At 48.4% G+C, this 12,365-nt stretch overlaps 2 protein-coding genes and 1 long non-coding RNA gene across 29 annotated transcripts in view; 2 read left to right on the top strand and 1 right to left on the bottom strand.

The window, feature by feature from the left end:
- LOC109512600 (ankyrin-3-like) overlaps positions 1–8,014 on the top strand; it is a 51,370-nt gene extending 43,356 nt beyond the window's left edge. For 21 of the 27 annotated variants that reach the window (XM_019864508.1, XM_019864558.1, XM_019864474.1 and 18 more), the window contains 8 exons: positions 591–722; positions 805–948; positions 3,972–4,479; positions 4,685–4,784; positions 4,871–5,023; positions 5,481–5,799; positions 6,371–6,440; positions 6,681–8,014. In XM_019864508.1, coding sequence (XP_019720067.1) covers positions 591–722; positions 805–948; positions 3,972–4,479; positions 4,685–4,784; positions 4,871–5,023; positions 5,481–5,799; positions 6,371–6,440; positions 6,681–7,023 — 1,769 coding nt within the window. In that variant the 3' untranslated portion in view covers positions 7,024–8,014. The remainder of the gene's footprint in view (positions 1–590; positions 723–804; positions 949–3,971; positions 4,480–4,684; positions 4,785–4,870; positions 5,024–5,480; positions 5,800–6,370; positions 6,441–6,680) is intronic. The other 6 variants (XM_019864572.1, XM_019864578.1, XM_019864524.1 and 3 more) reach the window with 6 other exon arrangements.
- Positions 3,023–3,730, top strand: LOC109512725 (uncharacterized). Its single transcript, XR_002167586.1, has 2 exons — positions 3,023–3,653; positions 3,690–3,730. It is a non-coding gene; the product is annotated as an uncharacterized LOC109512725 (long non-coding RNA).
- Positions 8,015–10,233: 2,219 nt separating the features above from the next.
- Positions 10,234–12,351, bottom strand: g6pc1a.2 (glucose-6-phosphatase catalytic subunit 1a, tandem duplicate 2). The gene is made up of 5 exons (XM_019864167.1): positions 12,004–12,351; positions 11,829–11,938; positions 11,638–11,755; positions 11,316–11,431; positions 10,234–10,840 (listed from the first exon to the last, which is right to left on the bottom strand). The coding sequence occupies exons 1-5, from the start codon at positions 12,327–12,329 to the stop codon at positions 10,338–10,340; spliced, it is 1,173 nt and encodes a 390-aa protein (XP_019719726.1). The 5' UTR covers positions 12,330–12,351; the 3' UTR covers positions 10,234–10,337.
- Between the last annotated feature and the right edge of the window lie 14 nt (positions 12,352–12,365).

Here is a 12,365-nt window from a genome sequence, read left to right as displayed (position 1 = left end):
GATGAGCCAGGACACATGCAAATGTTGAGTTTGAATGTGTAGAAATGGAATCGTGCCACTCCCATGTTGCACACGAGGCATTCAGGGCGCGGTCCCTGCAGCCCAGCACAAGCCAGACCACCTGCACTGCAGCATCGGCCCACGCCCACTTTGCGCGCATGTGTGTGCGTGTGCACTGTGGCAGGGGCGCTGTGGCGCGCCCATCTGGCCAGTGGGCGGGCAAGCACTTCTGATCCATATTTAATGTGCGCCTACCAGAGGCAGTGCCGGAGTCAACAAGTGAACGCAATGTTCTCTCCGCCTTGAATTTATTGCCGGTTTTCATTTAAGTCCCCGTTGAGCTGACTGCAGGCGGATGAGCACAGACCATTACGTTGCACACCCGACAGACACACTTGAGCTTTATGAATATGCCGTTGTAAAAGTGGTCAACCATGGAATGAGATCCAGTGTCTCCCTTTAGGACTTTAATAATGCTCATCACCATCCCAAATATCAATTCAACAGTTTGTTTTAGGGCTCGGCGCTTCATTTATTTTACTAATTAATTTGAGTTTATTGATTGACCGATTTTGCTGCGTGTGGTGCAGAGCTGGCCCGCGAGCTGGAATTCTCCGTCGAGGAGATCAACTCTATCCGAGTGGAGAACCCAAACTCCTTGACGGCGCAGAGCTTCATGCTGCTAAAGAAATGGGTGCAGAGGGACGGTAAAAACGCCACAAGTAAGACAAGCGCGCTGTCGACAATGTCGTCGGGTCACCACAAAAAAGAAGTTCTCACGTATCATCTGTCTCCTCTCTCCAGCGGACACTTTAACGGCGGTGCTGAATAAGATCAATCGCTTGGATATTGTGACTTTGCTGGAAGGGCCCATATTTGACTACGGTAACATTTCAGGCACTCGCTGCTTTGCCGATGATAACGCAGTATTCCCGGATCAGTCCGATGGTAAATCGTAGTCCACCCTAGCTCCTACACTCTTTACTCTCTTCTGGCCTGATTTACTAAGATCCCAAACAGCCCGTTACGCCCGTTTTTGCATGCTCAAACCTTTAGTAAATCAGGCCCTCAGTCTCTCGCCTTTCTCTCCTTCACCTGCTCCTCACCCGCTGTTTGTCTCAGCCGGACATGCTCGAACCACGCTAGCAGAGCCAATCACGCCGCCAGGTTCGCTCCTAAGCCGCCGCTCCAGTCAAACAAACAGCAAGGCCTCACATGGACCTTAAAAGGCCAGAGACATTTTAGATTTTCCCTTTTTGAAAATTGAATCCAAAAGGTTGGGCCGAAAATAGATGGACATGTAAAAATAGTTTCATTTATTACACTGCATTACCCCCTTTTGGCCCACCCTGTATCGTCTGCTATTTTATACAAAGCGTAACGAAACATTTTTTTCCATGCGGCACTGAGACCATCCCAAAGGATGATTATTATGAAAAAAAAAAGCATCGTTGCATGTTTTTGCTGTGTTTGCTTTGTTTCTCGGATTGGTGAGCATGCTTTGGTCTTCTATAAACACGCCGTTTTTTTTTTTTTGTTGTTGTTGTTTTTAATCCAGTAAACCCCTGCTGATTTGTGCGTAATGTTTCATCAACTCGCCTCACAAATTTTTCTTCAGAACAGCAGTTGAGTGAAAAATGGGGGTTTACTGGATCATTATTTGACAAAAGACATCATCAGTTTGCCGGCATTTTCCCCTCTGGCTTTCTCTCTTCCCTTTGACCATAAACATAATGCCAGTCGCCGCTTCTTTGCCGCCGACACACCCCGCGGATGACGCGTTTCAGACCCGTTTCACCACTCAGCAACTGCCTTGGATCGGGACATGTCACATGACTTTTACGAGGTCTGAAGCGCGGGTCTCGCATGGAGCTCGGCGGTCAGAGTTGCGACGGTGATGAGTTAACGGCATGCACTAACTCCTCCGACTAACTCCGACGCCTTTTCCGACACGCGTCGAAAAAGGCGTCGCCGTTTTTTTCCTCACCCCCTTAGAGTTTGTGAAGACGTCATCTCCTCGCTTCCTCCCAGCCTCATCCCCTCCGAGGCCGGCCCGCCTCCTCCTCCTCAGACTAACTCCTGCAGAGAAGCCCTGAGTCGGTGCCCCCCCCCCCCACTCCATCTCCCTGCTCGCCGTAAGATAAATTCCCATGCAACTGCGCTGCACTGCACTCACAATTGTCTCCAGTGCACCGCAGAATTATCTCAATTCGAGGTCATCAATTGCCAAATTATTCTACAAATGGATCTTGAATTCAGGTTCAGATTTGCAAAACGTATATGCATTTCAGAACAACTCGAATATCTAAAATCTCCTTTCTGCCCCTGCTCAAACTTCTCGGGAACATGAGCGCCTGGATCCCGAATCGTTTTGACGACTCGGCGATCACGCGATCGAGCGTTCATCCGTCACTTCTTGTTTGTTTGCTGTCATTTCATCATCATTTTAACATTCCTGTACTTTTTTTTTTCTGTCCATTTTTGTTTGTCATGTTTGTGTGCCGCTTTAAATCAGCTCCAAAAGCGCTCAGATCTCCCGTGCTCGCCCCGTGTCCCCAAACGCCTCGCGTCGACATCCCCGCCATTCCTTCTTGCTCACCAAATATCCCTCCCGCCGCCTCTTTCAAAAGCTCCTCCCCTCCGTCTCCTCCCTCTGTCTTCTGCTTCCCCTCGCCCCCCGCCTCCCCACCCGTCTACCTCCTCCCCGTTGCTCCGGTCCTGCCCCACCTGAACGAGCTCTCGTACTCGCCCCCGCTGCCCTCCTCGCCCCGCAGCCCCCTCGTCTGCTCCTCCTCCTTCTCTTGCTCTCCTCCCGCCTTCTACTTCCCCTCGCCTCCTCCTCCTTTCTCCTCATCCCCCACCTACCCTTCACCTCCTTCCCCTTTCTCCTCCCTCTCTCCTCCTCCTCCTCCTCCTCTCCCCGCTTCTTCCTCCTCCCCACCATCCCCCCTCCCTCCCGGCGTGCCAGCTCACTTCAGGCGTGACCATTCTGTCCCCGAGGTCTATATCTACTCGCCCCCGCTGCCCTCCTCGCCCCGCAGCCCCCTCGTCTGCTCCTCCTCCTTCTCTTGCTCTCCTCCCGCCTTCTACTTCCCCTCGCCTCCTCCTCCTTTCTCCTCATCCCCCACCTACCCTTCACCTCCTTCCCCTTTCTCCTCCCTCTCTCCTCCTCCTCCTCCTCCTCTCCCCGCTTCTTCCTCCTCCCCACCATCCCCCCTCCCTCCCGGCGTGCCAGCTCACTTCAGGCGTGACCATTCTGTCCCCGAGGTCTATATCTAAACGTGTGACCCGATCCGCTAACCCACCTGTAACGCGAATGAAGCCGTTGTGTGCAAATTGTGGAACCCGTTTTATCTTCCAAAACAAAACAAAACAAATAGTGGGCTAATAAATTCATCCATCTGTTTACTAAATTCATTTATCTCTAAATAATTGCTTCTCTTATATAAAAGAAAAAAATAAATATTTTATCGTACTTTTTTATTTTCCTAAATAACTCTTTGATCAATTCCGATTAAATAAAATATAAATAATACAATTTAAAATGATCTATTTTTTAAAAAAAAAGCAATGTTGTTTTTTTTCTGTTTGTCTTTTACGACATGAACAATGTCTGTCCTGTTTTTCTGACTTATCTTTATTGGGGCGTTGGGGTAAATGTTATTTCTATGTGACGTCAAACAGAACAGGTAGTAGTATTGTTCATTCCTCATCATCTCATCTGTCACTTCAATAAATAAATAAAATAAAATCCAATGTGGTCCAACATCTGCCCAGCTCTGCCAGCGGACTTGCGACGTGCTTTGTGTGGCTTTTGCACAAGCGCCGCCTCTTTCGCCCCACCATTTCATGACCTTGATCATTCTTTCCTCCCTCTTTTCTTCCCTTCTTCCGACCCTCGCCGCGTACCCCCCACCCCGCCCCCTGACCCTCACCGCGCTAACCCTGCTGTCCTCCTGCCACCCACGCAGGATACCACCAAATAGATGCGGAGCTGCGAACCCCCCCTGACCTCCAGTGCACTCCCCCCACCCCGCTGCGCTCCGACGACTTTTTGCGCGAAAGCGGCGATGGCGTAGTAGACTCCCCTAGCTGGCCTAGCGAGCCCCCCCTGGTGCACGCGGAGGACGCCAGCGAGTCGCCCGACAACGACAGGAGGGCCGCCCATCGGCGAGCGATGTTCGAGGGCGCTTACGCCCCCTACGAGAGGCACGAAGGGCGCCTCAAAGAAGAAAAGGAGGAGGAGGAAGAGGATGAGATGACCCAGGAGAGGCTGCAGAGTCTCCTGGAGGACATCAAACTGGAGGAGGAAGGGCTGGAGGACGAGGAGATGACGGAGGAGAAGGTGCATGCCATCCTAGAGCAAGTGCGGCAGGCGGAAAAAGAATTGTGCTCACTTCCAGGCTGGAGAGGAGGCGACGCAGTGGCAGCTGTAGATGAGGCCACGGTGGAACTCGGCGCCGCTGCAGAGGAGGGCAGGTAACTCGGTGTTCACATCTTTGCAATTTCAACACATACCAAAAATGGATGCTATCGAGAGGTTTCGGTTGTTGTTTTTTTTCCTCATTCCAAAATGATTCCTTCATCACTTTTCATCAACTCATTGCACATTTTTTACCAGTAGTATTCCACATCATTCCAAATCTTTCACTCGCCGTACTGTACGTCTGTCGCTCTCTCTCAGTCCCGATAGTCTGGCAGACTCGTTGGAACAGCCGCCTCCGAGCAGCAAGAAAGAGGAAGAGGAGGAGCAAGGAGGCGATCGGTCGGCTCGTAGAGTCCAGGTGAGGAAACGCCGCCGCACCGAGGGAGGGGGAGCTACTTATGGGTTGCGGAGCGCCCATGAATGCTTTGAAAATGTCGCTTGTAGTGGGCGCAAAATGTCCAGTGTGAGCGTGTCTTTGATGATGATGATGATGAGGAAGAGGTGGAGGAGGAGGAAGAGTTGGAGGAAGAAGAGTCCACTTCCGAGGAGGAGACCACTGTGACCACAAGGGTGTTTTGCCGGCGGGTCATACTGAAGGTGTGTGACCTCTGCTGTGCGACGTGTGCAGTGCAGTGCAGTGCGCCGACAACTCGTGAGGGGTTGCCTTTGGCGGCGTGATTCACTTCGCCACGAGATTGTTGCTTGCGGTTGACGACGAGGAGAATTTTGGTTCAAAGTTCTTCCCAAGTACATTGTTGAACAATAGTTCAATTCTCTTTAAAAACATGCGCTGGCTCATTATTTGATGCCAGTGAGACCAATTTAGTTAAAAAGGCAATGTTGAAATTTTCCAAGGACCAGAACCAACATTTGTGTGTGGATGAAAACCATAAAACAGAAAATCGGACTTTTTGACAAAATTCACAATATAGCTGTGGATTTTTTTTCCCCTTCAAACATTTGTAAAAAAGAAATATTTGTTGGCATGGTGACTTAAGATTCTTGATGCATACGGTGAACCCCTTTTCTGATACTTCCCACCCGGCTCCTCCAGGGAGAGGAGGCCCGTAACGTTCCCGGAGAGTCTGTGACGGAGGAGCAGTTCACTGACAGCGACGGCAATCTGGTCACCCGAAAAGTAACCCAACCACATCATTTTTGTACTCCGCACGCACTCACATGGGGTCTCCCTGTCGTCACCCTCCCGTCTATTCACGCAGGTGATCAGAAAGGTGGTGCGACGCGTGGTTGGCTCGGAGCGAAAGGACGCGGTCGGCGAGAAATCGGGCGCTGTTGTCGCCGTCGCGCCGAGCGGCGGCGCGGGAGTTGGGAAGGGCAAGAGGCGGGGCAAACGCTCCCGGCAGGGACACAAGGTTGCCGTAGTCGTCGAACTGCGTGATGTAGCTTGTGTGTGCATTTTGTGTTCGTCAAACGCAATGTTAGGGATGTTGGGCTTTTGGGTGAACTTTCGGGATGGACCTAAAACGCTCGACGACCTTCGCAGATGAACCTCACTTGACATTCGATAAAATTTTGATGGCACATGTTCAGTTAGCTTTCGTGTTGTCCTCCGCGTTTGCATCAAAGTGTCTCCGCACTTCAACTTCCTGGAAGTCATAGTGTCGGATACCAACAACAGCTCTTGTTTGAGTAGTGAGTGTCTGCAGTGCTGCCGTTGTGTTTTTTCCTCTCTAAACGAAACCAACGTGTAACGTAATGTGGGAAATGTACTACTAACGATTTTAATATAATTTGCTGTGTCAGTAGCGCCATTTAGCCGACAATGGGCGCGTTTGGTTCTGTTTTACAGGTGCTCTTGCATGAGGGGGCGGGGGGTTACGTCAAGCCTGACCAAGACAACAATGCTAACTGCTGTGTTTTGTGTGTGTCTCTCTATCTCTCTCTCTCTCCGCTTTCTTTTTTTTTCGGGTTCCTGCTACCCAGCCAGGAAACGGGAACAACAAACAGGGAAGGAAGAGTCACTCGTAACGGCAGCATCTCCCAACGCACCCTGGTAGGTTGGCCAAATATAAGTGACGAGGCAATGGCAGCACTCATATTCAAATATGAGATTGAATAATTTTCTCAAAATAACCTTTAATAATTTTTACTTTGTGCAACTGAAGAGTGGAATTTCTACAAAGAATGTTGATCGAAAATAGGATTTTGAATGCCTTCCATCTTGGATTGAAAAACAAATCCCAGCATCCTTTGCAGGGCTTATTTGTGTTTTCTTGATCTTCATCATTTACAGGTCGCTACCCGCGACGTCACCACTCACCCACCACACGCGAGCTCGGGAGAACGGACAAATGGGCGGCGTCCAGTCACGTACAACAATGGCAACGGTTTTATTTTGTTTTTTTTTTATCCCCGTGCAAGTAACTTCTTCCATTTGGCATGAGCAAGCATGTCGAAACACCAGAAGAAACTTTTTTTTCGGCTGGTCGGGAGATTACAAACGGAACCTTCACAGATGCTCTCGTCTTCGATGTGACCAGACGTCACACGAGGAGACCCGCAGATTAGAGGGACGCCTTATATGGTCACGTTTCCTCCTGGAAGCTGACCATGCGGTGATTGATTCTTTTTTTTAAGATTAAAAAAAGAAATGCCTAAATGTCACCAGATGAAACAATCAGTCGCTTCACAACTGTTTATGCACCGATTGGATGTTGTGACCTGACGAAAAACGACAAGCGTGTGGGAAGGAGACTTCTCTGCTGTGTGTGTGCGCGCGCGCGGATTGCATGTGACGCCACTTTTTTTTTTTTTTTTTTTAATTCAGCTTCGATTCTTTTTCCTCGCATAATTCCAAGCACCGGAACACACTTGGAGAGGCTGCAACAACGAGCCCATACTTTGTCTTTGCAATAACATGAATAATGATGATAATAATAATAATAATAATAATGCAAAGCTTCATGATTGTGCTTCACGTAAAAACACCACCAGGCTTTTCCGACGGGACTGTTTTTATTGTTTGGATTCTCCAGCCATCCATTTTTTATAGCGCTTGTTCTCATTTGGGCAACTGGAGCTTATCCCAGCAGACTTGTGGTGCGAGTGGCAGGGTACACAATGGACCCCTCGCTGGCCAGTTGCAGGGCACATATAGGCAAGTATTCACACTCACATTCACTCCTATGGACAATTTCAAGTCCTCGATGAAGCTAACATGCATGTTTTTGGGAATGCGGGAGAAAGGACATACAAACTACACAGAATGGAGTCAGAACCTCTGAACTGTGAGGCAGACATGCATACCACTAGTCTCACTGTGCTGCCCTATATGAATTATTTTTTATTTAATTAACACGAGACGAGATAATCACATTTGTACCTGCATACTCCAAATGTCTTTTTACTGGTACTTTAACACTGTTAAACAAAAAAAAAAAAGAGAATTCATCTTTTATGTTCCTGCGTGAAGCTTTTATTCTTATTTTTTAATTGCATATGAAAAACGTCTTTAACCTTCCCGAATGATTGATCAATCAACATGTATGCCACCACCAACATAGCCAACACTGGATGACCCGAGATGTTATTTAAGCAGAACAAAAATAAATTGTGTTCAAATGGAAACCTCTCTTGATGTTTTTATGCTCATTTTAGCTCATTGGACATGTCTTCGGGGACACCAAAACGTCAAAAACAGTCGTTTAACACTCTCCTGTCGTGTTTGCGAGTTGTCCCTTCCTCATTTGGTGTAAATCCAATCACAATGTCATGGATTTGTGGTCATTATAGATTCAATCTGTCAGTCTATCTATTAAAAGGGCAGTGGGATTTTGTACCGTAATGTCGACATCTAGTGGATAGAAATTAAACTGCAGTCACTTAAACATTGTACGTTTCGGTCTTTCCGTGTAGTGCCTCTCGTCAACCACCGGGGGCGCGCGAGTGTTTTACTTTTGCACGAGGGACATTTCCACTAAAGAAGGAGAGTGGCAACGCTATTACCGCTTCTTCTTCTTCTTCTTCTCCTTTCGGCACGTCCCTATTCAGGGGTCGCCACAGCGAGTCAGTAATTTCCATCCGCCCCTGTAAACTGTCCTACCAACTCGCATGGTCGTCTTGGCAAAAGTTTTACACCGGATGCCATTCCTGACGCAACCCTCCCCATTTCTCCGGGCTTGGGACCGGCACTGGGGAACAGTGCACCCCCAGGGGAGGGCACTGCCCCCCAGCGGCTGGGTTACGCTATTACCGCTTCAAGCTAGCGAATATCAACAAAACACTTCTCCCGCCCTCTTCCTTCCTGGTGTGATTTAGGTCAGCTGCTTGAACTTGAAAGGTGCTACACACCGTGGACGCTGCAGACACTGTCACGCCGGTGAGTTGTCTTTTTTTTTTTTAAATATATAGTTTATACATATGAGCAATACCAACAGACATGTATTTACCTGGCTGCAGAGCATAGCTTGAGAAGTCGCTAAACGTTGGGGTGGACCCAAATCTAATCATTTCAATGTTAGGCAAGTTGCTTTCAAAGCGTTATGTAGAACATGTAACTAGTTACTTGCATTTGACAGTAATACAGGTACGTTTCTTTACATATTAATATCTTTGTAATGAGTTGCTATTTACTTTTAAGTTACTCTTAGTCTCGCACAAAATCAGTCGAATGAGGTAATAGCAGTCATAAAAAAAAGCAGAAGAACATGAAATATCCACAATCCACTTATTTGTGGTGAAAGAAATGTTAATGCGATGCTATAATAACAATATCAACTTCATTGCATTTTCACAATACATACAGGAGGCCAGGGCACTCTGGACATTGTGGCATGGATGAAAAAGGGTCCAAGGTGGATCTTGTCATGAGACTGTTGGAGAAAATGACGAATAAAGTGCACCTGCAACAACGTGGTTGACAAAGTGTGCTGCCTCTGGTAAGTGAAATGATGTTCAATGTAAGTGCATTTCGTTTGTCATTGCACATATACAAGAGCAACTTCAAATTCAAATATATAATCTCTTCATCCATCATTAAATAGTAACCTCTGGTTGACTGACATGCGCAAACGTGCCTCATGACTCAACTGATTGCGATTGCTCGTGTGTTTGTCACTCATTTGGCAAAGCTAAAAACAAGCAAATATTGACTGTCTGACTTGCACAAAGTGTGCGGCGACGTGCACGCTGATGTCATGGCAGGAAGTCGGGGCTAAAGGCCAGGGATGTTTTGATGGATTTTGAGGTCGGTCAACTTGGCTACCACTCGGATTTATGACTCAAAAAGGACACCGTAAAGATATTATTCGTGAAAAACACTTAGCGAATGTTTTGGGGGTTTGTGTAAAAAGAAAAATAAAGTATACTGTAACTATACTGTGCTTCATTGCCACCAATTACTACTTTACTATTTCCGACAGCTTTGAAACTGCCATTTGGCATCTCGGGGTGTCTCAGAAAGCGCAGAAAAATACATGAATAGCTGGATAAAATCCACAAAAATGCAAATAGGCGATTTTGTATTTTGCAACGCCATGAGGAGCTGCAGAGACCATAGCTTATGTTGTCAGGGTACCTCGTGCCACTCGGTGACATCATGGGAAAGTACAAGAATCCCCCTCAGGCGTTGTTTTCAAGATTTTATTAAGAATAATTAAAAATACTCTCTGTAATAGTCAAAAACACGACAATATAAACACAGCATATTTAGCAACTGAAGTCTGTTACAACATTCGTAAGTGCCTCAAAGCATCATGGGAAGTGTCATCTGCACGCACACAAAGTTCAGTGACAGTTTCCTGTTGTTCTCGTTGGCTTCGCCGAACGACCTTTTTTTTTTTTTTTAATTTTGAAATAAATGCAATTAGCACCAAGTCTCTACTCAGGGAAGAAAGAGATCGCCCTGCGCGTTCTATTTCCAGAAGTCTCTTTTTATGGCGTCGTGCTTTGCTTACGCGGCCTTTTTGCTGTGCAGACCCAGTGCGCTGTTCACTAAGTAGGGGATGATGCTGACAGTCGCCACGGGTACAGTGGCGCTCTTGCAGAAGGAGAGCAGGTAGAAGAGGGCGGCGGTGTGCGTGGGAGGCTTGAAGGAGTCAAAGAGGTGCAGCAGCAGCAGGGAGCCCACAACGCAGCCGGCGCGGGACACCGCACTGCTACTGCGCTTGTTCTCAGTGTACAGCGGCGAGTGCAGGCCCAGGCCGAGACCAAACAGCGTGCCCATGTTGCGCAAGAGGCTGGCAAACGGGGTGCTGTCCAAGTGGACCCATTCGGCCTTGGCGCACCATCTCTGGGCCTTCTCCAGCGTCCACAGGAGGTCTACGCCCACAGCTTTTAGAAGCAGGTAGAAGCCCGCGGCGAAGGATGTCAGGAAAAGAGTTGTGTAGAAATACTTCTTCATGCTGGCTCTGTAGATCCACTGCGTTCTGTTGAAGGCCTCGGCTACAATCATGCCTGGGAGGCAGAGAGAGTCCGATTGAGGTTACTGTCAGAAGCATCGAATGGACAGACGCTCCCCGACTTACAAGCGTTCAATTCGGAGTGGGTGCTTTTGTATTTTTAAGTGATTCGGAGGTGCTTTAAAAACTGTCTTTATTCTCCGACTGATTGACGCAGCATCAGGAGCAACTCAAGGAGTCTCGGTATCGAACCCTAAACCTTCGGTTTTCTGCCTGGCATCTACTGGAAGCGATGCGGGGAAAAAGACGAACGTGTTCCAGGAAGTAGTGGGCGACAATGCAACCAGCGTTAAGCCATGATGGAGAGGATCATGTGCCGTTTGAGACAACAACAAAGCAAAAGAGCTCTCCCTAAGATTTCAACGGGCATTGGCGGCTCTCTGTGATGGCACGGATGTTTTTAAATGTGAGAAAATTCTCCGGACCAATGCCTTCTAACTTAAAAACCTCAGTTGATGAATGAACCGTACCTGTGATGACTCCGGCAACGACCTGGTGAGGAAAGTGGGCGGCGATGAAGACCCTCGACAGACAGACGCACACCTGGACTCCCCAGAAGACGGACCAAAGGATGACCTTCAGGTAGCTGCCAAAAAAAAAAAAAGAAGCTACGGAATCATTGCTATCACTCTCGTCTTGTTTGGAGCAACTTCAGCTCGCCTGGATGTCAAAAACAACTCGATAGCCAAGAGTCAATGATCAACCGTGTGTTAGGACAGAAGGTACAATGTGATAAGCGCTGGCTAAAAAGGAAAAAAAAAAAGTCAACAAAATGAGGCTTTTTGAAGTCACCTGTTGTTGGAGGACTTTCTGCCACCGTGTTTCTTCTTACTCGCCGTGACGGCGAGAATGGACGTCACCAAGGTGTAGTAGACACCTGCCGCTCCCATGGCGTGACCGGAGGGGCTCCCTGGATGGCAAAGAGGACATTTTAGTTGATGGCGTGACCCTCTGAGCAGTGTCACCTTCAAGTTTTTCCATACCCGGTCCCGTCTCGCAGGTCATGGGGTACTGCTCAATATCAGGGCGAACGCCGTCGGCGTAATAATGCGTCTCGTGGACCCACCAGTAGGGCCTCTCCCCAAACAGAATCCTGAAAACAGAAATGGGCACTTAGTCGTTCCGATACTCTCTTCGTCGGATTTGATCCCGCCTCACCATTTGAAGACCAAGTTGAGCCAGTCGCCGATGACGGCCACCCAGATGAGCTTGATGCCGACGGAGGGCCGCAGGTGGAACCAAAGCGGGAAGAAGATGAAGAAAGTGTTCCTGAGGTCCGCCGCCCACGACACCCAAAGGAACAAGCCTTGGGCGTCCTGGTAGTGGGTCTGAAGGTAGCGGGTGCTGCTCACCCCGAAACCCTGCATGTCGTCCATGACGGCGTGAAGCATCGTCAGCGCGCGAGTCACTCTCGAGTGTCGCCGGCGGTGACACAGCCGCTTGTTTTTATAGCCCGGCAGACCACCACCTTGACGCATGCTCATGTTGATCTTTGGACCTTGCACATGTGTAATAAAACA

This window comes from Hippocampus comes, unplaced genomic scaffold, assembly GCF_001891065.2.
Source record: "Hippocampus comes isolate QL1 unplaced genomic scaffold, H_comes_QL1_v1.1 scaffold74, whole genome shotgun sequence".
NCBI classification, from domain to species: Eukaryota; Metazoa; Chordata; class Actinopteri; order Syngnathiformes; family Syngnathidae; genus Hippocampus; species Hippocampus comes.
The sequence above is the reverse complement of the archived record's forward strand: the minus strand, read 5'-3'. Positions and strand labels throughout refer to the sequence as shown.